Source organism: Anabas testudineus, chromosome 13 (genome assembly GCF_900324465.2).
Source record: "Anabas testudineus chromosome 13, fAnaTes1.2, whole genome shotgun sequence".
Classification (NCBI taxonomy): domain Eukaryota; kingdom Metazoa; phylum Chordata; class Actinopteri; order Anabantiformes; family Anabantidae; genus Anabas; species Anabas testudineus.
The window spans coordinates 22,924,206-22,946,606 of record NC_046622.1 but is presented as its reverse complement, the minus strand read 5'-3'; the positions used below and the strand labels follow the sequence as shown (position 1 = coordinate 22,946,606).

The following is a 22,401-nucleotide window of genomic DNA, read 5'->3' as shown; positions in this document are numbered from 1 at the left end:
CAAAAGACGACGCACCAAACTTTTCCGAATCCAGCCCACACAGTGTCCTGACTGGACACTTCAAATCAGTGTCAAGTGCTCCACAGAGCATCACATGAGATCCTTGCTTCTAGTATCCATTAAACTGTACAAATCTTCCCCTCTCTGTAAGGAGAACGAGCATTATAATCGTTATTCATGTCATCAGTGGTTATTGTGCATTTAACTCCTGACAATTACAGACCAACTTTATTCATACTTAAATTTTCCTTTGTCCTAATTGAGTATTTTTTATTTGTGTTATTTTGTACTGGTGTTGGTGTGGCTCTTCCTTTCCCTTTGAACAGAGAGCAGCTGTAACAGGCAAAACTATTTCCCTCTGGAATTAATAAAGTTCTTTTTAATCCTGAGTCTTGACTCTGAATTTAATGAACAAGTTACACAATTGTTTGAACTTTCAAACCTGTCATACATGGTGTGAAACTGCCCCACTGTTAATTATAAGCTGTTGTTACAACTTACTGTATACAAGTAAAAGGCTGTATACTATTTTACCTCAAGGCAAAGGATTCAGTTCTTCTTCTATCAGAATTCAATCTTATCTTAGTTAAATATAGTCAGTTCTGTATCCTCATGTCTTAAGGTGGTTAATTTAGATTTGGTCATTTAAATCAGTCTGAACCTTTCCCATGCTTCACATTGTTTTCATTACTGTGAAAATAAACAACCGTGACCTGTATTAAAGCCCCACAGCAAGTGTTTTCTTTAAATAATAAATACTTTACTGATCACCTTGGATCAATTGCAGTTGGACAACTGCCAGACAGTAGGTCAGCACTATTGCAGGGTTCAGTGTTTTGTCCAAGGACACCTCAGCAAGTAGCCAAGAGGAACCGCTCTACCACCCCAAATTTAGGTTCCACCGAGATTTGACCTCGGATCGCTGGATTCAGAGTCCAGAGTGCTAACCATTACACCATGAAACCACTGCAAAAAATGCAAAAGATAGTAAAGAGCTACTAACACCATCATTTTGTTTTTGCTTAGGTATTAATACATTAATCAAACTTAATTTAATGAGTTTAGTGAAGTAAGAATATATTCAACTGTAATGTTCTGACAGTAAAAAGCAATTTGAGGTTGAATTAGCATAAAAATAAAACCTTAGATATTCATGTGAAGTATGAGCTGACTCCTCAAAGTTCCTTTATGAGGATTTACAGCCCTTGATGTAATGTACAGTATGTGGAATGTACACGTTATCACTATGGCTTTTCTTTAAATTCCCTTAAAACCACAAGAAACAACAATATTTGGAGAGCATCAACTTCCAAATAAAGCATGCTGGGAAGCAAGAAATCTGTTAATTTAACTCCTCATTTGAAGCTGAAAGACTTCAGGGTAGGGCAACTCTTGTTTTAAAGATCTGACAATTAGAATTAGAATTTTTTAAGCTGAATTGGATTAAAAATATATAACTTAAATATTTATGTTAATAAAAAAAATCACAAAATTCCTGAATAAGAATTTCCAGTGTCAAATCCTCAAGTTATCAAAATAAGCTAAAAAAAGCTAATGTAATAAAAACCCATCATATACTCGCAGAGCTACTTTGTTGCTAAGTCCTGGAGTTAGACAGACCTTGTGATCAGCTCATTAGAAAGATTTCTTCTATGTTGCTACACTTTTTTCCACTGACTGAGTGGAAAGAAGTCCTGGTTAAGAGATCAGGGTTGACTTTGTTTTCATTGTCTACTAAAACACTGGACACTGGGTGGCCTGACGGATTACTGCACTCCCTATTCATGCCACTGTCCGACCTTGTGGTTTCTGTGTGTGTGTGATTCAGTATTTCAAAGGCTTTCGCCAAGAGAATCTAATTTCAAGACTGAAGCTGTAAACAGTGCTTTGCTGCAGAAGGTGCCAGAACGGGGTACACATTCACGCATCAAGTGAAAAGGCTATATTTATGGTGTGGCACCTTCTCCCTCACTCAACACATTACACGCCACCTCTTACCCTCACACACATTCCTACAGTTCTTACATCTGCTTATGGTTTTTTGCTGAACCTGCGGTGTCTAGCCACACCACATGCCGACCTCTAGGCTCAGCCCCGTGTTGGCCTGTCTGTGAACTGAGAGCAGCTTCGGTCTGTGAGCCGGGCCCAGGTGGTACTGTACAGTGTAATCCAGACTGAAGGAGTCATGAGGGGAATGTAAACATTTGCTTCTGCTCTTAATCCCCTCATTAGACCAATTTGGGTGTATGAGCATCTGGGCACAGAAATTTTCTTGAGATGAAAAAAGTGTTGCACAAGTGAGAAAATACGCTGCTGGTGGACAAAATAGCAGATATGTTGATGGATAAAATGTTAACACTACCAGGTGCTGTTAAAGATACATGTGGGTGAATGTCCATTGGAAAGCCGCAAAACTTCCTGAATGCACAACCCCGGATAGAGCGAGCTCCAACAAGCACTGTCTTTGAAGTATAAGTCCCCAAATCTGAGGTCAGACCTATCATCAAACTTCAAAACAGTCTCTTGTCCTGGAGGAACTGTAATCATCTTTTGGGAAATCGGTCATTTAATTGAAAACTAGGCTAATTGTAGGATTACCAAATCATGTTTAACAAAGTAAATTGGGCCCTTCAAGCAAAGGCTTTGTCCGGGATTATGTCCCACTCCCATCCACCCTGGAGAAAGATCCACTCTCAAATTCCGCCATACAAAAGTGTAGGAAAGCACCTGTGTGGTTTACCAGGCGTGCATTTGGCAGGTCCAACTTGGTGTTAGAAAACGCGACAGTACAAATATCAAGCATTAGGTCTGTTTTTAAAGTTGGGAATAGAACATGTGAAGTTGACGTCACAGCAGTTGGATTTCTATGTTCACCCTCTGTCTTGTGAGGATCACTCTGCCTTTGTATAAAGATGTATAAAGTTTAAACTCATGTAAAGTGTGTGCACTCAGTCCAAAAACAAGATAAGGGTAATAACTCATAATTACCTCAGGTAGGGACATTTTTCTTTTTATTTCCCTTCCTCATCTCTTTCCTTCTCTATGAAATTTGAATAGTTTAAGCAAAACAAAAAGTGTGCAGATAACAACATGCAACACTGTGTGGTGTCACAGTTTTATTCTCTTGGGCCAGTTCAGAAAAATTCTCTTCTTAGTAGTGTTAAAAATGTTGCAGCAGTTCTTCATAAAAATCAGACAAAGAGGCAGTAAAAAGTGTTTAAAAGTGAGGGTTAGGTTTATTGAGAGAAAGCTAATATTAAGATATATATGTAAAGAAATGCTTTCGAGGCGCCTCTTTAAATACAGTTCAGCGTCCCTCTTTACCCCTCCTAAGCAGAGTTCAAGTGGTCTTACTCTTTCATCTAATTCCAAGAAACCCCCTTTTCTTCACTACCTATGTGCTTCTCACGTCACTGTAGCATTACGTTACCATCCTAACTCCCACTCAGACACCCACTCAATATCATAAATCGTCCCCCACCTGACTGTTATAGCTGCATCCAGACGTACCATGTTCAACTTGTCTTGAACTCTCTGTACGCCCACGCTTCTATTTCTTGTACATAACAGACCCTATACACTAGAAATCCGTATTGAGTGCTTACCTCTGAGTCTCTCTCAGGGACGTTAGAGCATTTTTCACAACGGTGTGGCTCACATTAACTTCCCATTCTCTTTAACATCTGTGTTGCCTGCTGTGATCGCCTACAATTTCAAATCCCTTTTTCATTAAGAGCTTCCTCTGCCTACTCTTCAACATCTGGTCATGGTGAAGGCCTCTGCGCAGGGATGTAAAATAGACAGGAGTGTATCACGGGGCAGGTACTTACCTTCACTCTTAAACTCTTTATCCAGAAGTTGCTTGAATTTATTTTTATTTACAAAAGTCCACTTTGGTTTGACACCTAATAGAACTTTACTGTGACGTATTAACTACCAGTTTTAAAATAAGGATGCAGGGGATGAATATGATGCAGCTCTGCAGAGGCTTGTGTCAAACGATCGATCGTAGTGAGATAAGTAAGTAAGACAGGTGCATGTGAGTGATCCTCCTTGAGCCCAACATGAATATGTGCTCAGACAGGCCTCGAATAAACATTTATATTACCCCACTCAGCAAAATACATCTTCCAGGCTCTTTGAAAAATGTAAAATATTTCTCTCGAGTGTGACGAAGCACTGTAATTTCCACGAAAAAGCGTGTGTCCGGGGCTCAGAGACATACCACAGCTTTACAAGCTGGGCTTTAGTTTTATGAGAATAATCCCTATATGTGCGTGATACACACAGGAACCCACAAAGAATTCTCTCCAATACAGCTTCATCGTCTGTCCAAGAAAGAATATTCAGTCCTCTGGAAAATTCCAATCCACGGTCCAAGACCGTGTCCTGTGATAAGAAACGAGGTATTCTTGATGGTGACAGACGAAATAACAGCTTAGGATTCAGTGTGTATCACACAGTGCACATGGCTCTGCTGGTTTTCTTTCTAAATGAGAAAGTCCAGCTGTAAATGACAGACATTTAGAAGTGGACTCCAAACAGACAGGCGTTGAACTGACAGACCCCATCCAGTCATGTTTCGTCCTGATTGTTGTCTTCAAAGGTTCTCACAGAAGCATGTGACATTTACGTAAGTTGGAGATGGATCTTTTTTCCAAAAGGATGTGAAGAAGTGAGCCGTTTGTAGACAGAAGGCAGGACTGTTGCTCTTCAACTCCTCAACTCTTACGTAACATCCGAGCAACTCTTTCTAACAAGGGACTAAAGAATGTAGCTGGTGTAGAACTGAAGTGATGTGAGTTCGAGCAGAAAGACTTGATATTTATTTGCAGGAGTAGAGGGAGTTATAGTGGCTGTTCTGCTATGTAAGAATAAGTAGGAAGAGGTAAACATGTCTGCATTCAGGAGTAAATAGAAACACAGCTGGAACACTGCAGTGACTAACCAATGATGAATGATGCTGCCACTCGCCCATTGTTTTGCTTTCCTGCCCTAAACTTACTGTTTTTTATTCAGTCCCGATGCCTCGATCAACCCTGTGTCGAGCAGCTGTTTACAACAACACCGTGGAGAGAATTTGGAGGCAGACAGAGACGGCAGATTGCCAGAAGTAGCTGACATTACGCAGGAGTTATTTAAGGAACAGTTAGGGATTTTTCAAGCTGGTCTTAATATAAAATTGGCATAAATATGTGTTTGAATATGTCTTGGTTGCTAAAAGTGTCAGTGAAAGTGTGAGCACAATGTGAGAAATGATGTTCACTGAGTACAGCTTCACTTAACTAAACTGAGTCAATATCTTTCCAAGTCACAGCGTATTTAAGATAAATCACTGTTTTTGGTCTCTTTAGCTTAAGTCCAGCTTGAGAAATGTATTTCTTTAATATTTAGTGTCAGCAGAGGCTGGACCTTCAGACAAAGATGGTTAGGGTTCGACATTAGAGTTGTGTGGCTAGACGTCGACAAAGCCAGAGGTTAAGAGGATAAGACCAAGTCACTCTGATAGAAATAAAGGAGTTTCATGTCTCGGTCATTTATCCAGTTCTCATACACACTGATGAAGTATTCCAAAGAAACTAACTGCCACTGAAAGTAGAACTCATGGGATGCTCTAATAAAGCCTTTCTAGATCATCAAGAACACCAAAGAGTACATCCACACAGTTACAAACCAGCACTACCAGTGGCTATTCAAACCACAAACCCATGAACTAAACCATGAGGATTATTAGTCAGTAACATACTCACAGGCTGAATGTCATCTTCTGATGCTTCTTATATATGTATTCATGCAAACAACATTGTAAAGAGGTGGTCTGACTTTCAGTTTGATTGTGTAGCAACACAGTTCTTATGAGACAGGATTTAAGTTTGAGCAAATTACAGAGATGTTATCAGAACAATGTACTTTAACAAGTAAAAATACTTCTTATTCAGCATCTGAGATTGTATTGTTATTACGTATAGCATTACGTAGTATTGCTATTAGTAGTAGTAGCAGTCAGTGGCACTATCACAGAGCTGACAGTAGTATTATTGGTGCTATAGTACATTACGAGCAGTTGTATGAGCAGACAGCGACTGGCTCATATCCAGTTTCCAATAAAAAAGCTCGGGCTGATATATCAGGCCGACTCGAGCACAGTCTGTTCTTTGTTGACAGTGGAGACTAACAGCAGCTAAGGAGATGTGGGATCAGACCGAGCCTGTGATAAATCATGACTCAGCAGTGCAGCATGATAAGCAAAAGCTGTTAGAACATGCCCGGATGACAGAGACATGAGAGAAACTGTGTTTGTGCCCCTCCCATCCGCTTGCTTGGGAGACCTGATGTGTGTTTACCGACACTCATCCTCATATGTAAGTGTGTCTATAATTTATGGATCTGCCAGTTCTGTTATACCGTCATAGTGATTTGCGTTGAGTTACTACCTGCAGGTGTTGTTTCAGTCCATCTGTTTACCTGTCACTGCTGTCAGTGGCTCACTCTTTTCTGTGTTGGCTTGTCTTTTAATGCCCTCTAGTGGATAAAGTCAAGGATTCCACTTAAAGTCACTGCAGAAACACACATTTACTACTGAGTCCACAAGCCACTTTTGTTTCTACTGTGTAAAATGTAAATAAAACAGAAAGCAACAATGTGCAAATCACTTAAAACCAGGCAGGCTGATGCTGGAAGCCAGCAGCTAAACCTCTGAAAAAGCCTTTACGTAACTTTCATGTCGTGTGTTCTGCTGCACAGACACTCGAGCCCCCTCTTTCCCACTGCTAATGCAGCTGATTGATTTCTGTCTTCACTGTGACTGGAGACGAGGGTCCTATTGTTGCTCGGCTCCTCTCCACCACTGTGTTGTGAGGCTGAAGAGAGTGGCAGAGCAGATGTGTCGTACCTTGAAGGCTTGTCAGGAAGACATGATGACTGGTCAGGGTTGTGCCGAGTTTGTGCTATAATGTACTCTATAACAGATTTACACTTTGCTTATGAGAGGACCTTTAGGCCCAGAGAAGCTGGCGGACATTTTTTTTCATCCAGAGCTGCATTAATTTCACACCAGGAGCTTGTATTGATGACAGGATCGGACTGTTGCACAGTGATTCTCGTTGGGGTTGAGGTCTGGTCATTGTCATCTTGGAATATGCTTGTGCCATCAGAAGAAATCACTGATGGAAAAACCTGCTCATTCAGTACATTCAGGCGTCGCCAGCTAAATAATATTGATGACTGCAGTAATTAACCACTGGAAGGCTCATACCCATTTGCTTAGAGAATTTCTGGTGCTTACTTTTTTTGGCCAGTCAGTGTGTTTTCAACCAACTGTAGGTTTTCAGTGATTTTGACTGTATTCTGATTTTATTAACAGTTCATTTTTTTAAAAAAGGTCAAACTTAATGTGGGAGTCGATGAGTTCTGCAGGTACATTCAAGAGATAAAGTTTTGGATGTAGTGATGTGCACGCCCAATAACTGAAAGATGAAGGAAAGTCTGTAACTGGAAAATGCACATTTAAATACCTACAACACTACATGGTGTTTACCCCTAACCTGTGGTCATCCACCACAGAGAAGCTGCAGGGGCTCGTTCAGCATTTAACTTTTCATTAAATGGAACCTGTTGCTGCACTTTGTGCAGAATCAGCATCTCCCAGCATTTACAGGAAAAGCTGTCCAGTACATCCATTTGAAAATGTTCTTATGAAAAGATTGACATGTGCTGAAATATTCTTGTGTTCCAAAAGACAAACTGAATATGTAACTAACCCTTCTTTAGTTTTTCAGTTCATTAGTCATATAACACCACATAAAACATTTGAAATGGATTTTTGAAGAAACACCAAAAATAGAGTCTTTGTTAAACGGCAGCATTCGGGACAATTTGCATTCTAAATGGTCCATTAGCTGCTATACAAATGTGCGTTTGTAGGCCAAGTATCTTGTTATTCAAAAGTGTACAGCATGTAAGCCTACCAGGCTTGTGTCCCTGCAGCATTACCACCAGCACTATACAGTACTTGTTTGCAGCTACTGCCCACAGCACAGTCCCACATTGTGTTTGAGAAACAAATCGCTTACAGTTTACCAAAGGAAATTCCCTGGAAAAAAAAAAAGCTCCTGTACCTGTCGCTTTCTCCTGTACCTGTGTGATCGCTGTTGGCTTGAATCAACTGAACAGAAAGAGCATTTTAAGTCTTATTAAGACATGAGAACACATTTGGACAGTCAAATGAATCCGACCCCATCGTGTCAGTGCCATAATGAGACATTGGACGGCTCTGTCCCTTCTACTTCTGTTCCAGGTGTCCGTTGCAAAGGAGAGATGTGCATTACGCTTATCTCTGAGTCACTAACTGATAAAAACTCCACGCAGCGCTCAGCACGCACTACATCAACTTGTTACAAATATACAATGAACCACTACACTGCTACTAACAAGGAAGTCCGCTTTCATAATTAACTATAGACGCCAGGACTGACTCATGCGATGTGATGAACAGCAGCAGCATCTCTACTGCTGTAAAAACCCCTTTATTCTCCCACTGTGAATAGAAATTTGTAACTATAAATGTCCCTGCATGCAATGTGAATGTGCTGCTGCGTTGATGTGCTTCTGTGAATGGGTTAGTAAATGAGCTTCAGTGCCAGGTCAGTCCCCACTGCCCCACTTTACCAAAGGTACCAGCATATGTTATGTTTGTAACCTTGTTTCCAAAGACGCTGCAACATGAACCAAATTCAAAATGGGCCCATTTCTCTGATTTCTTAGTTTCAGCGTTTGATAACTTTTCACACATACAGGTGTAAAGTTATTTGCACATATTTGCATTCTCTTTTTTATTTAAATTTTACACTGTGGCCCAACTTTCTGGGAAATGTGGTTTTAGACTTGGATTTCCTTACCTTGCTGTTAGCATGGGAGGAAACTGGTGAAGTAGTGAGCAACCAATGGCTGCTTATAGACAGGAAGGAATCCACTGTAGCCTTTGTTGCAGAAACACAGAGTAGTAGTACGCAAATGCGTCAGTAAGAAGGTGCTGGATGTTAGCGTTGAGCTCAGAGCCTCATTCTGCCCAGTAAAACCTCGACTGACCATGTGGAGGCACCACACTCATGGTCAGCCCTCTGTGTCTCTGTCACTGTTAACACTCTCCCACACAGTTCACCATCTACCCCATGGATTTTTGTTTCTTTTGTTTTCCCAGTGTATTGAATACGGACTCTTTTGTCCAGAGAAGAAAAAGCTTTTAAGCCCCTCGAGTTACAGTCACTTGGTAAAACACAAAAGCTGGATTATTAAAGTTTGTTCATAATAATTTACTTGTGAACATGTAGTCTGGATATAGACAACAACAAAACGGACAATAACAGCATCATATGTTAGTAAATGTGGAATTAGTTGGGCGCTGCACTGTATGACAGGTTAATGTCCACCAATGGTTTTAATGTAGTGCTGGACAGGGGTCAGCGTGGCTCTGATTGTCAGAACACACAGTTCCTCACAGCTTGCTGTGTATGATGCTGTGGAGCTGCAGACCAGGCAGGTTACCCGTGCTGACCCCTTTCCACCATTGGAGTATTTAGTGCAAATACAGAGCAACAGTCTCACCGCTGCCTGTCCCTGTGGAGCAGTGAGTCTGAAGGTGTGCTATGCTGGTTCATGCACTGTGTTATTTCAGGTGACTAAGGTGAGCTCCCCAGCGTGATCATATATGATCCGATCATACGGCATGTGAAGTTCTGCAGGCTTTTCACTGGGAACACGTCAAACATGCATGATCTCTGTGATCATATGGAAACAAGGAGAGGATCTCTGTTTGAACTCCAAACTGCATGCAAATCCGAGCAGGGATAAATTGTGCCACTTTAATGTTTAGCTAGTTTATCTGGCTTGTATCAGTGTCGTTATGAATTCATGTGTGTCAAAATGTAGCCATGTGAAATGTTTATGGCGTCGACGTCACACACGATTTGGGAAAGTCATGTTCATTTTGTGAGGTTTTTTTTTTTTTTTTGAGCGTTAATTGGATGCCAGGTGGGATCAGAGTCAAACCTCATCTCACAGACACGAGAGGAAACGTCGGTGGGTTTTTATTTTTCCCAAGCCAGCCACAGCACAGTGGGACTCTTGACAACTCTGTCAGCTATGACTCAAAATGTGGAAACAATATATCCTTTTAAATACAGATGATGAGTGGGGGTTCAGGGAGGCGTGACACGTAGCTTCGCAGCCTCTCTTCCATGCTCCTGTTGCCTCCAACCCCTAATCTTGACTGCGCATGCAAATAGTCTAAAAAACGTCCCTACCAGACATTTGCATTTAAACAAATAGATAAAGGTCATTTTGAAGAGCTGCCTCCTCATGACTGCAGTGTGAGGTGGCATGTTCCATGTGTCCCTGCCCTCCTGACAGCGTGGTTAAAGCTCCCATCGTGGCATGCCACACCACAGTATGGTGCAGCACACTGGGATTTAACTACTGTAGGCAAATACAGCAGAGGGAGAACAGAGAGGCCTGTGTGTGAGTGTGTGTGTGTGTGTGTGTCAGACTGCTCTGCAGCATCATGGACACAGGTAAGACATATTCATTCATATCCACACTGACAGCTGCTCCTGCTGACTTGAGAATTGTTGTAAAAATGTTTTAACCTATTAAGTTTAAGATTTAAATGGGAAAAAAATTATCAGGACATTTATTATGTGAATGACAACTTTATTTGTATTATGGGAATTATGTGATAGAGTATGTGCCATTGCTGATTTGTTATTTTCCGTAAGCGATTGATCTCTTTATTATCGGTGGTGCAACAAATGTGCCAGGAACAATGTGCAATCTATGGTTTACAGAAATCTGTGATTGATATTTCGAAGCAGCTTGTAGCATCAAAGTATTTGCCACTGCTAATGGACATTATTCATGAAATATAGTTGAATGCGGAATAAAACCGTACTTACATTTGGTTTTCCTGCAAAGCAACAGTTCACATTTAGATAAAATACGGAAAAGTGTGGTAATTTAGAAAATTATCCTTGGCTCATCAAAGTTGGCTCTTATCTAAAAGATCCATTCAAAATGCTGGGATCTTTTACATAAGGTTTTTTGCATGCATTATCCGTTTGCATAATAAAGTTTGCATTTTCATTGAGTTTATGCTTTTGCTTCCCAGGAATGTCCCCAAATCACTCCAGCACAACTTACAGATTAGTGACAACCAAATGTACAGTAATACCAAATGAGCTGCTAATGTGATGCGTGCATGCAAAAAAAAAAAAAAAATCTTGTTTTGATGCAGTGATTTGATTCTTTTGCTATACTGTAGTTTTTCCTAAACCTTCCAAACCCCACCGGTCAGTGAACATTTGGAGTAAATTGCCTCTTTTTAGTAGTCCATTTGCATCGACCAAACCAAAGGCAATTTCCATGACATTTACACACCAATCCTAAAGAGTCATTCGCCTATATGCATAAAACTGTGAAACATTCAAATGAACACACATTTGTGGGAATGGGATGAAAATCTGTTTGGTGTAACTAGTCCAACAGTTTCTGGATTTCTATTAAATATGACTCGTGTGTGTGTGATTCACAAACTCTTCTGCTCGGTCCAGAATATTCCAAGAGGGTGTACCAAGGCGTTCGAGTCAAGCACACAGTCAAAGACCTGCTGGCAGAGAAGCGATCCCGACAGACAAATGGACCCAGATACAGCGTAAGCACAAACTGCTCTGCTTTTGTCCCGTGCTGTCTCTTCCCACTTCATTTTTCATCGCAGCCACAGTTGATGTTCGGTTGTGGGGTGGGGACACAATTAAGAGGTTGCCTTTTAAAGATGTCCTCTCCATGTTTACATGTTGGCTTGTATTGTGGACTAACGATCTATGGTTTAAGCATTGACCACCTGCACCTCCCCCAACCTCTGTCTCTGCTCCCCCGAAGCGCTCACGAAGCCAATCAGTAAATAGCACCGAGCACGGTGTGTGTAGAGAGGGACACAAAGCGCCAACTTGCATCCTTACCTCACAAAAGAGCACTGACACAATGCTGGTAATGGGGACAGTCATGATTTCCCCTGAGGTTGAGGTGGGGGTGGGGGTGGGGGCAGGTTGGTAGGACTGAGGTGGACAGGTATGCTACAGAGACAGAAAAAAGGCAGTGCAGGAGGCTGCCTATGCAAAGTTTGATCCACACACACCTGGCAGCCGACATTGTCCTCCACTGTGTACAGGCCACAGACAAACCTCCTATTGTCTCAGAAACAGACGCCAACACACTCTCTCACACACATGTAGTCAGAGCAATGAGACCCTGCTTTAGACGTCTGCATGCACAAGCAAGACTGGCTTTTCACTCCCACAAACCACCTGTCAAAGGGCTTTTACAGGACAGTACCCACTGTTTGTTTTCTGTTTAGCATTGGCATGTCCACTCTATAGATATGTAGGCCACTAATGACTCAGGTAATGACAGGATTGAGTAAAAGGCAAAAGAGAAAACGCCATTAGATGCAACAAAGAGAAAGTCCAAAAATTATCCTTCTCCAGAGCAATGCTCGTAGTGAAATTTTCATGCCCATAATTGCCTTTTGGCTATTGTTCCTTCTGTGCTTTGACATTAAGGATAAGGCTATTGATAGTCCATTGTCAACAATGAATAGATGCTTTAAATCAGCCTCTTTGTGTAAGCAGAACTACAACTTGCATGGCTGTGAATTAGTGAGGCTGAGGTCCGTTTTTCACTTGATGAAACTTCAGAAACCTGACAGCATCTGCTGGAGACATGAATGGTGTGAAAGCAGAATGCTGCAACTGCATGTGAAAGCAGCAGTAGGGTGGAGAGGAGACAGATGTCCCTGTAAGGGAGTCCACAGATGAGACAGTAGCCAGCAGTTTGCTGCTGCTTTTGATTCTCCTGAAGATACTGTAGGAATAAGGACCACACTGACTGTTGGAATAACACAGCAACAGGTTTGAACTTATCATATCATATAAAATTGAGTCATTTACAGCAACCACATCAGAGCAGTTGTTCCTACACTCTGATGCAACAAGTGATGCAACGTTGGAGAACAATGTATTTTGGAAAGTATCATGACAGCAACTAAGAACAACTCGGCCATGCTGTTACTCTCATCCCCTCTGCATTAGATCCCTCTTGTTCAGTGAGTCTCATTACTGTGACTACACCTGACTGTGGATCAGTATAGAAGTAGACTAATAATCATGTATACTTTATTGATCCCCTTGGGGAAATTCGTTTTGGACAGCTGCCAGACTGAGTCGGTGCTACTACGGGGTTTCTGTATCAAGGACAACTCAGCTTGTAGCCAGGAGGAACCAGGAATCAAACCACTTACCCTGGGGTCTGTAGGCGACTGCTCTACCACCTGAGCTACTGCCGCCCCCTAGACTACCATCCCTAGCAGTGATGTTGCACTATATTACTGGACGCACTGGGCATCTACCGTTAGAAACAATCAATAAGGAAGCGATGAGTGAGAAATGATAACATTTACATGGTTAGGAGATGGACTGGCTGACCGAGCGGGTGAGGTGAATGATGGAAAGCACCACCGCATCCACTGGAGTAACACACAGTGTGACCTGCAGCCAGTGCCACGTGTGTTGTGACTTCCTGCTACAGTACAATAAGAACAGAGAAAGACATTGTGAGAATGTAAGAAGTTACTAGTGAAGGAGGAAAAAACATGGCGGCAGCTGTATCAGACCTGTGTTATTATGGTTCGAATAAAGATGCAGTTATGTTACAGTCATGTTAAAAGAATAGTTTATATTCTAGCACTATCACATGATAAAGATAGTTAACTTTAGATAGCTGTAGCTGTGTATCTGTCTTTGGCTGTGTTTTAGCATTTCACCCCACAACTGCCACTTCTGTCCACATTTCAGCTAATTTAACTGCCACATCGTGTAAACACGTGCACAGTGTAAAAGTAATCATTGACAGGTAGGGACATCTTTTAAGCTTTTCTTATTAACGTGATGTCTAGACTAAGTTTCCTTAATTTACTCTTAACAACAAAACATTTGTAAAGCAGGATCCAGACTAGCACTGAATTCAATCTCTACCCGCTGTGCACAAAGAATTCAACAATCATCTCAGCTGTTTTCTCAGTTAAGTTTCTAAACTAATAAAATGACATTTAACTATTTTGTCTTCAGTCAACTTTCAATCTAGCAGCAGAAGTCACTTTTCTAAGTTGAACCACCTTGAAATGATTCCCAGTGTGTGAATGGTGAAGCTCTACTGATGCCAAGAGACTCACAATAACTAAAGCCATTCGCGTCTTTATGTTAGTTACTGTAATGCCACCCTTTTATCTGTCAAAATAAAAGGCCATTGAGTGAGAAGAGCAAACTCTGACCGCAGAGTTAGCCGTGCCATGTTGAAACATGACGAGCCACCGTGAAAATCTCAAGCTCTTACATCATTTCACTCCATCAGCTTTGCTTTTCTGAGAACGTTTCCATTGAGGTGGACTGTCCAAACAAGTTGGTATTACATAAATGAACCAGGGCAGCGAGAAATCAAAGCGTGTAATAGAAAAAAGCTGCGTGTTTAAATGCTGAGCAGCCCATTAGTGATTCTGAGTGAAAAATACCAACAAGTCACAATTCAGAACTTTAATAATTGGCTGTACATAATTCAAATTATGATTGTAATTATAATTAGAATGATATGGTAAAAACAATTAGTAATTATAAATATTACACTTGAGAAAATACAAGAAAGTGAATGAATCAGCTGTGTGCATAGTGAGGTCGTTCACTTCAAGTGGGAAATAGGTGTGACTGTTTGGAAAATATCAGCATGTAACAGGTAGTGGGACTAGGAGAAAATGAACAGTGCTTTGCATAGGAAGGAAGAGCTTTTTTCTGTGAAATATGGTTAAATAAATCTATCATCATTACCCCACCCCCCACTCCACCACAAACACACACAAAAACACACGCACTGTCTGAGCTTGAGCTCGCTGATTTCCATACGCAGCCTTCAGAGATGCACTGAGCCGTACCTGGGCCACATGAGGAAGTCTTGGCGCTGGCAAATCACATTCAAATTCTGTCCTCAAAATTTGCTTGCCTCCTAGCCAACACAGGCTTAATATCAACTCTTTCATGTTAGCAGTATGCAAACAATTCTGTCCTGTCAAACCCTGACTGTGTGCCTCTGCAGCCTGGTCCCTCCGACTCTGTGCCAATTAGCCTCAGCTTTTAAAATAGAAACGGACACACAAATGGTTAATGTTGGAGTCAACACATTTGTAAAATTGAAATAAAAAAATATACAGTACCAGCTAAAGGTTTTAACACGACTTCTACTTGTATTATTATTTTCTAAACTTTCCATGAATACTGGGGACAACAAACTGTGAACGCTTGTTGAAACAACCTACAAACTATGTTTCATATTTTAGATTCCTCAGAGTAGCCATCAGTTCTTGAGTATTACCATTTTCTGCTTCACTACATTTCAGGGGCAAACTCTATACTTTCTCCTCCGCTACATTTATTTGATAAATATAGTTACTGTGTACTTTTTTGGAATCTGATTAATGACAAAGACAAATGCATTATAATCATAAGGTTACATCGATCCTCAGTGTGAACATTTACAAGCTACTCAAAAGAAGAGGGATTCAAACAATGGTAGCACGTTACAGCTCAGTAATGACAGAATAATGTTGAGGTAATATTTTAAGAATAAAACGTGAACAGCATTGGACATTTGTCAGTAACAGGAGGTCAAAAACTCAAAAGAAGTATAAGAAGAATAGTTTCTACTTAATTTCATTAATGGCCTATATCAGGCTGTTACCTGGTTATTACTTTAGTATCCGCCATGATATTACTTTATTTTTTATCAATACCTCTGTCTCATTGTTGTTACTGTATTAACTTGTTATTACATTGTAAGATAATGCTCAAGTACAGTTATTTATTCTATGCCCCATTTTTACGAAGTTGTAACTGAACGCACCACAGTGACCTGATAATACACTGACACTGACCTTATTCTCTATAAGAAGTACGTTTACTTTTGGTACTTCACCTTTTTAAGTTTATTTTGAGCTAATACTATTGGTAGCCCCTTTTACAATTCAATAGTGTCTTTAATGCGTTTGTTGTATTGTGGAGACATCATGTTAGTATCCAAATAGCCCTATTTGACCATTACTAATTTATAATGTGACAAGAACAGCTCAACGTCAAGACGTGAAGCTCAGTCAAACTGTATGAAACTGTCTCAGGCTGCAATGGATATGCTCATTAGTAGGTAACTAGAGTTACTAGTTTCAGTTGCTACCCCCTTGTGTTTTTAAGGTCCTGGGAAGGTGAATCCACATCTGTGGATTCCATTGTGACACATGGAGGAGGTGTGACGTTGTGGGGAAGCCGTTGATAATTCATATTAACAATTTACCCTGAACAGGCTGTGTTTGACGGAGAAAGAGAGTGAGAGAGTGCTGAATTAAAAGACCTCCACAATCAACCTGTTGACTGATTGGTGAGAGGTTCTCAACATGCGTGGGCTGTTAATTAAAGCTAAGATGGCTTCTCTGTAGAGTCCTCCATTTAAAACATCCACTGTGAAATGTAATATGCTGTGGAGACAAAAGCCTCTAACATTTCAACCAGTACAACCTGATGCGCTGTTAAAACGGTATAACGCTGTGTGACAGAGTAGAAAATAATGGTCTGCTACAGGGCAGTTCCTCTATTTCGTCTGGATTGCACACGTGTTTTTAAGATTATGACTTCCCTGGAAGAGCCCAGCAGTTAGTGAATCATAGTGTTTTCATAGGAATTTCAGCATTCATTTTAAATTCAAATCTGTAAATAGCAAAACAAACATAAATGTCCCAGTACATTTTTCAAATGTTAACAGACTACACACTCATCTTACTTGCAGGGCTCCTGCTGCTTAAACCAATGACAAGAGAAACATTTCTGTTACTGAAACACAACTTGATCACACGATGAAGCACATGTACGTAATCCTCTGACCAGTCACAGACAACCATCAGCCGCATGGTGGCTGTGTCCACTCAGTGGCATGTTTTGCTGCAAACATGATTCATTTGTCGAGTCCTTAAAGGGGCGATGGTTTCTCCATATGTCCAGTAATCCTAGTTTGTACAAGCACATGAAAGGTATTAAACTGCTCTCTGCCTTATACATTATACATTTTAATAGGTAGCGTAAAAGAAAAAATAAATAAATGAAAAAGTGGATTAAAGTGGGTGGACTGTATATTTTCCTTCATCATAACAAATAATATTTCAGGATGAAAACCACTGCATTATGTTTCATCAATCGTCCATCAACGAACTCTTCACTCTCCACTATCAACACATTTTCATAGGCTTCATGTCAGAAGACTACACACGCCATGCTGCTGTTGGTCTATTCCTCCTATGGGCTCTGGTGTCATGTTTCAGGGAGCAGAGCTTAAAGCACATGATCTATGGGAGTGTCCTACTGTGTTTATGTGACCTGGGCGCAGCCATGCGCAAAGTGGGTGGGGGGAGAGGGGGAGAGAGAGGGAGAGAGAGGAAGAGAGAGAGAGGGAGAGAGAGAGAGGGAGAGAGAGAGAGGGAGAGAGAGAGAGAGAGAGACAGAGGTGCTTTTTGGGGGCAATGAATTATAAGCAGATGGAGTCATTGAAGTCTATAAAGACAGTAATTTTAATATCACAGTAAAATGAATGTGGTTCACATCTGAAGCTCCTGACACACTGATCCCACAGCAGTTATGTCAGAATTACGTCCATGGCCACATCAGTCATTAGAGAGCCAAATTAACCGAATGACTGCGTTCCATCTCATTTAAATAATTCAACATCAGCCCCTATTTAAAGATTGAATATTAAAGATGTCATATCGTCCTCGTACATTTAAAGAGTCTAATGCTCTGTGCCAGAAGCAGGAATATGGAGAAATTAGATTGATGGATGAGTCATGGAGTTCTGAACATAATTACTAAAATGAAAGAGATCGTTTCTACACATGTTAAAATATGCAGTACATCAGCATATTTTAACATGTGTAGTTTAATGATGGATCAGCTCTTGTGGGAATGGATGGAGTCCAGTCTGGAACTGATCATATTTAGCTTTGCGGCTCGGCGACATAGCAGGATTCTACTCCAGCCAAGGTTTTATCTTCATTTTTATGTATGTATGTTTTTTGCATGTTGGGTGGTTGTTAACCATTATAAATAATTACAGTTGTTGTTTAGTAAAAACGTTCAGGACTCACCTGACTCACCTCATACTTACTAATGAAGTAATTAAAATGCTTAATGACATTAAAACAATAAAATCGGACAAAACTCTCTTATTATAAAAATGATGGAATTGTATTTCACATCTGCAAATGGAGGTTTAATACTTCCTCAAACACAGCATGAGACTCAGTGACGCCAGTGTTGAACAGAGGAGGACTGGTCAGTTTAACAAAGTGAGGACATGGGAGTCCAGTGTTAAAGCGCGGCCGACATGTGAGAGAGAGACGATCAGTTTCATTCCCTTCCTCTGATGACTTTGTCACTCCTCAAACCCTCAACTCATGTCTCGTGTCTCTGTCTCTATCACAGGGAGGATCGACCACTCCGCCCTCATTCGTCCAGGTGCCAGGTGAGAATCAAGTGAAACAGTCTTTACTAGTACAACTTGAATCAGTGCTCACAGAACCCAAACTAGTCTCATGAACACACACACACACACACACACACACACACACACACACACACACACACACACACACAGCTGTGTCTCACTAATCTGTCTGTCTGTCTGTCTGTGGGCAGGCTCTCACATGTTGCCCAGCTACTACGGCATGAGGCGTCCTTTCATCTCCGACTCGGACTTCTGTCCATCCACCAAGCAGTTCTCCCCCGACGTCTACTCCTCCACCCTCGGGGGCAAACCTCTGGGCTGCGAGCCCTCCTCCATGAGCAGCTACTCCTCCCTCATTGACAGCTACTACCCGGAGACCTTTGGGGATTACCGCAGTGCTGCCGCCTTCTCCAGCTCCGGAGGATCCTTCCTCCCCTCCTCTGCCCTCTCGTCCCTGCTGCCTCCCTTCAGTGGAGAGTCCTCACATTTATTTCTGGTAAGATTCAGAGGTCGTCTCTCAGTGAGAGGGACTAGTAAAAGACAAATTCATTTTCCATTCTGTCATCACACGGGCTTGAAATGTGTGTGACAACTTCTTGTAACACTTCTTGACAACAGGTCACACTGCCCATACATTCCTGCAGAACACGGTGACATGTCTGTAATAAATGGGGGAAGCTCCACACATACTAGCATCATAGTGGCATGCAACCTGGAGCCAATAAGTCTCCACGGACCAGTGCAGCTATTGCAAATAATCAGAAGGAAGTGAAAGCACACAGTCTTATTCAAATGCAGGATGTGAGACTGATTCAAGTGAAACGTGCACAGTCAGAAGAAAATCAAATCAGGTGGATTAGAGATGATGAACTGGACATTTGTCCGAGAGTAGATGTGAATTTCTTCATGTATTAGCTCTGGATTATACTGTATGGAACTCGTCCAGTGGGACCTCGTCTGTCTTAAAGGATACTACACATACTACAGATACTACAGATACTACAGATACTGAATCCTTCACATTGAAATAAGTCTTCCTCAAACTTCTTCCATGTGTTGAGAACATCCACACTCTTTTTTTGAAGGGAAGACACTAAACCCCAAACCCTTGGCGCCTCAAGAGGGCACAAAGAATTTCCCCAAAGGGATTAATAAAGTATCAGTTGTTATTATGAGCTACTCTCAGCTTGACCTAAACAGTTCAACTGAAAGCTTGTGTTACACACACACACACACTTGGAATCAGCAGAGACAAGTTGTGAACGCGTTTGACATGTCATCACCTTGTAAGTCGATGTCAGCCTCTCCTTTCAAAGAGTGAACCTTAGAGCTGTGTGACAGGCTGGACTGCTGAACAATGAGCTGAGGCCCTCTGATGCTCTGGAAAGCTGAGAGCAGCTGCAGATTCAAGTGCGTGGATGAAAGCCACCTCTTTAAGAGAAGGACTCACTGTGAACAGTCTTCACACAGTGTATTTCTAAAGCATTGGTGGATTAGAATGGGAGCACGTCCATTACCACTTGAACTGAAACTTATTTTTCCACCTTAAACCTGTACTGAGTAGCACCTATGACTTTTTTACTTATGTCACATTATGTTAGTTCATTAAAAGTAACCCAGGAGCTGCAGGAAATCAAATGTAATTTCACGGCCCTGTAACCCACAGACTTCAAATCTGGACAAATAAAACTGAACATTGTCTGAAAAAAAGGATTTTTGTTGATAATGTGAGTGAACTGACTCTTTCAAACACAATCAAACGCAGCACAAAGTCTCTTTATTGTGCTTCTCCAGGCAGTCTGGTAAATATAGAAAGCTTAAGCCAGTTAAGGGGAAATATAAATGACATCACATCAGTACAAAAGCACTCCTGTTCTGATGTGAAGCTGTCGCTGTGGCAGCATCTGATAGCACGTTTCCTTCTGTCAGTGCAGGACAAGGAAATAAATGACTGAGTGACTCATCCTGTCTTCTCTTCCTGCTTCAGAGAGACTCGTGGGACCAGTCGGTTCCAGAGCCGGTATCCCAGGTGGAGGCTCTCTGTCCAGACAACCTGGCTTCCATCAGTGTCCCGCCCTCCATGCCCAGTCCGGAGCCACCCAGCAGCCCCTCGCAGTACCGCGCCCCGAGCCGGGGCTCATCCAGCGGCCAGGCCTACACCCTTCACCCGCTGGAGGACGCCCACTACCACCCTCTAACCACCAGCAGCTCCTACCCCATCCCCTCCTCCACCTTCCCCTGCCCTCCCTACATGAGCAGCTCCGTCAGCGACCTGGTGTCCAAGATGGTGACAGAGGAGGGTGACGGCCACGGCAGCCTCCCGCCCAGCAGCGAGGCTCACGCCTCCTGGGCTAAAGATGACGGGGTGAGCTCCTGGTCGCCCTACGAGATCAGGAGGGCCTACTGAGTGGGCGCTGGGCCTCGGATTCAGACTGTAGAGCGTTCACTGATAGTTAAGCAATAAACTCCACAAGCACTTGACAGCACAGAGAGAAGTCCCTGGGAGATGTGTTGTTGAAAGGACAATTTCAATGCATCCCCCCAGCACCATGTTATCCACATTATCATTGTCTTTTCTGATGGGAAAACACTCATCTGTAAAAACGTGTGTCTTTTTGTTTGGTTTGTATAAAACACAGTGCTCAAGACGAGAAAACAGTGATGTAGTGAGATGAAGAAAATGTACACTGAACGGGTACGTCTGCAGATACCAGTGTGTGTGTGTGGGGGTGGGTGGGTGGGTGTGGGGGGGTTAAGGTCGTGAAGTAGTTCAACATAATAGAAAGAAGTGGAAATTGTGTTTTAGTAAACTGTACAGTGTATATGTCCTTATATCTGTGTGTAGGTGAGAATAAAGTGAAGTAGTTTCAGCTCTGTAGTGCACGTCTTTACAAATGAAATCAACGTTAGCACAGTACGCACAATGCACAGCACGTCGCCACATGTTCTGCATGGTGTGAACACTTTGCCCCTTTTAAAGGAGATTATTATATAGAACTTAGAGGACAGGTCTACATAGAACCTTGCTGTTCCCATGCATGCTTGTTCTTGACGAATGTCAAATATGAAAATCTGAATATCGTATGAATATCAAAATGAAACGACTTATTTGAAGCGTAGCCACAGCACGGCGGTACCTGTCACTCAGCAGTCATCATGTGGTTGAAAAGTGGACGAACAGACACAACCAACTGTTTGGAAGGATGGGATGTTCAGTTTATTTATATTTTGAGGACTGTTTCAGAAACATGGACAAGCTGTCTGTTCTGTTGCTTATTTGTACAGTCGATCTATTAACTGTGTTAAAATAATCCATGTCTGTCAAACTACTGGCAACGTATGACAGCATCATATGCATCAACTGTTTACACAACAGGTTTGGATGTTTCGTTGTTGTAGTTACACTTAAATACATGAATACATTAAACATCTGTCCAGTCAAATCACTGCCTCATTGTTTGTATGTTCATAACTACTAAATGCTGGGACTGTAGGGAAGTGTTACACAAATAGCTTTTAGGCCAACAACCGACTAAAAGCTAGATCAGATTGGTTCACATTTATTGTCAACACCAGGGCTCCAGGAAATCCAGTCCTCAGGGTCCCCCTGACCTGCCCTACCCACTGCCAGTCACCTGGATCAGGTGTGTTCAGCCAGTCAGATGCTGGAAGATGAAGTGGAGGAAGTGAACTGGTATCTTCCCGCTTCTGATTGACTCAACTCACCTGATGCAGGTGATCAGCAATGAGGCTAGTTGGAGAATAAGG

The 22,401-nt window shown here is 41.8% G+C and overlaps 1 protein-coding gene and 1 non-coding gene across 2 annotated transcripts; one reads left to right on the top strand and one right to left on the bottom strand.

Annotated features, from left to right (window-relative positions):
• Nucleotides 1-893: 893 nt before the first annotated feature.
• On the bottom strand, nucleotides 894-965 carry trnaq-cug. The gene has a single exon. It is a non-coding gene; the product is annotated as a tRNA-Gln (tRNA).
• Nucleotides 966-10,378: 9,413 nt separating this feature from the next.
• si:ch211-213d14.1 (uncharacterized protein C11orf53 homolog) lies at nucleotides 10,379-21,341 on the top strand. The gene is made up of 5 exons (XM_026365161.1): nucleotides 10,379-10,568; nucleotides 11,604-11,704; nucleotides 18,612-18,651; nucleotides 18,825-19,129; nucleotides 20,621-21,341. Exons 1-5 carry the CDS (start codon nucleotides 10,559-10,561, stop codon nucleotides 21,038-21,040), a joined length of 876 nt encoding a protein of 291 aa, XP_026220946.1. The 5' UTR covers nucleotides 10,379-10,558; the 3' UTR covers nucleotides 21,041-21,341.
• Nucleotides 21,342-22,401: the final 1,060 nt, after the last annotated feature.

What these genes read in the sequence shown, in the direction of transcription:
- si:ch211-213d14.1 (XM_026365161.1), top strand. An exon ending in CTCATTCGTCCAGGTGCCAG is followed by an intron (nt 18,652 to 18,824) that starts GTGAGAATCAAG and finishes GTCTGTGGGCAG; the next exon opens with GCTCTCACATGTTGCCCAGC. An exon ending in AGTCCTCACATTTATTTCTG is followed by an intron (nt 19,130 to 20,620) that starts GTAAGATTCAGA and finishes TTCCTGCTTCAG; the next exon opens with AGAGACTCGTGGGACCAGTC.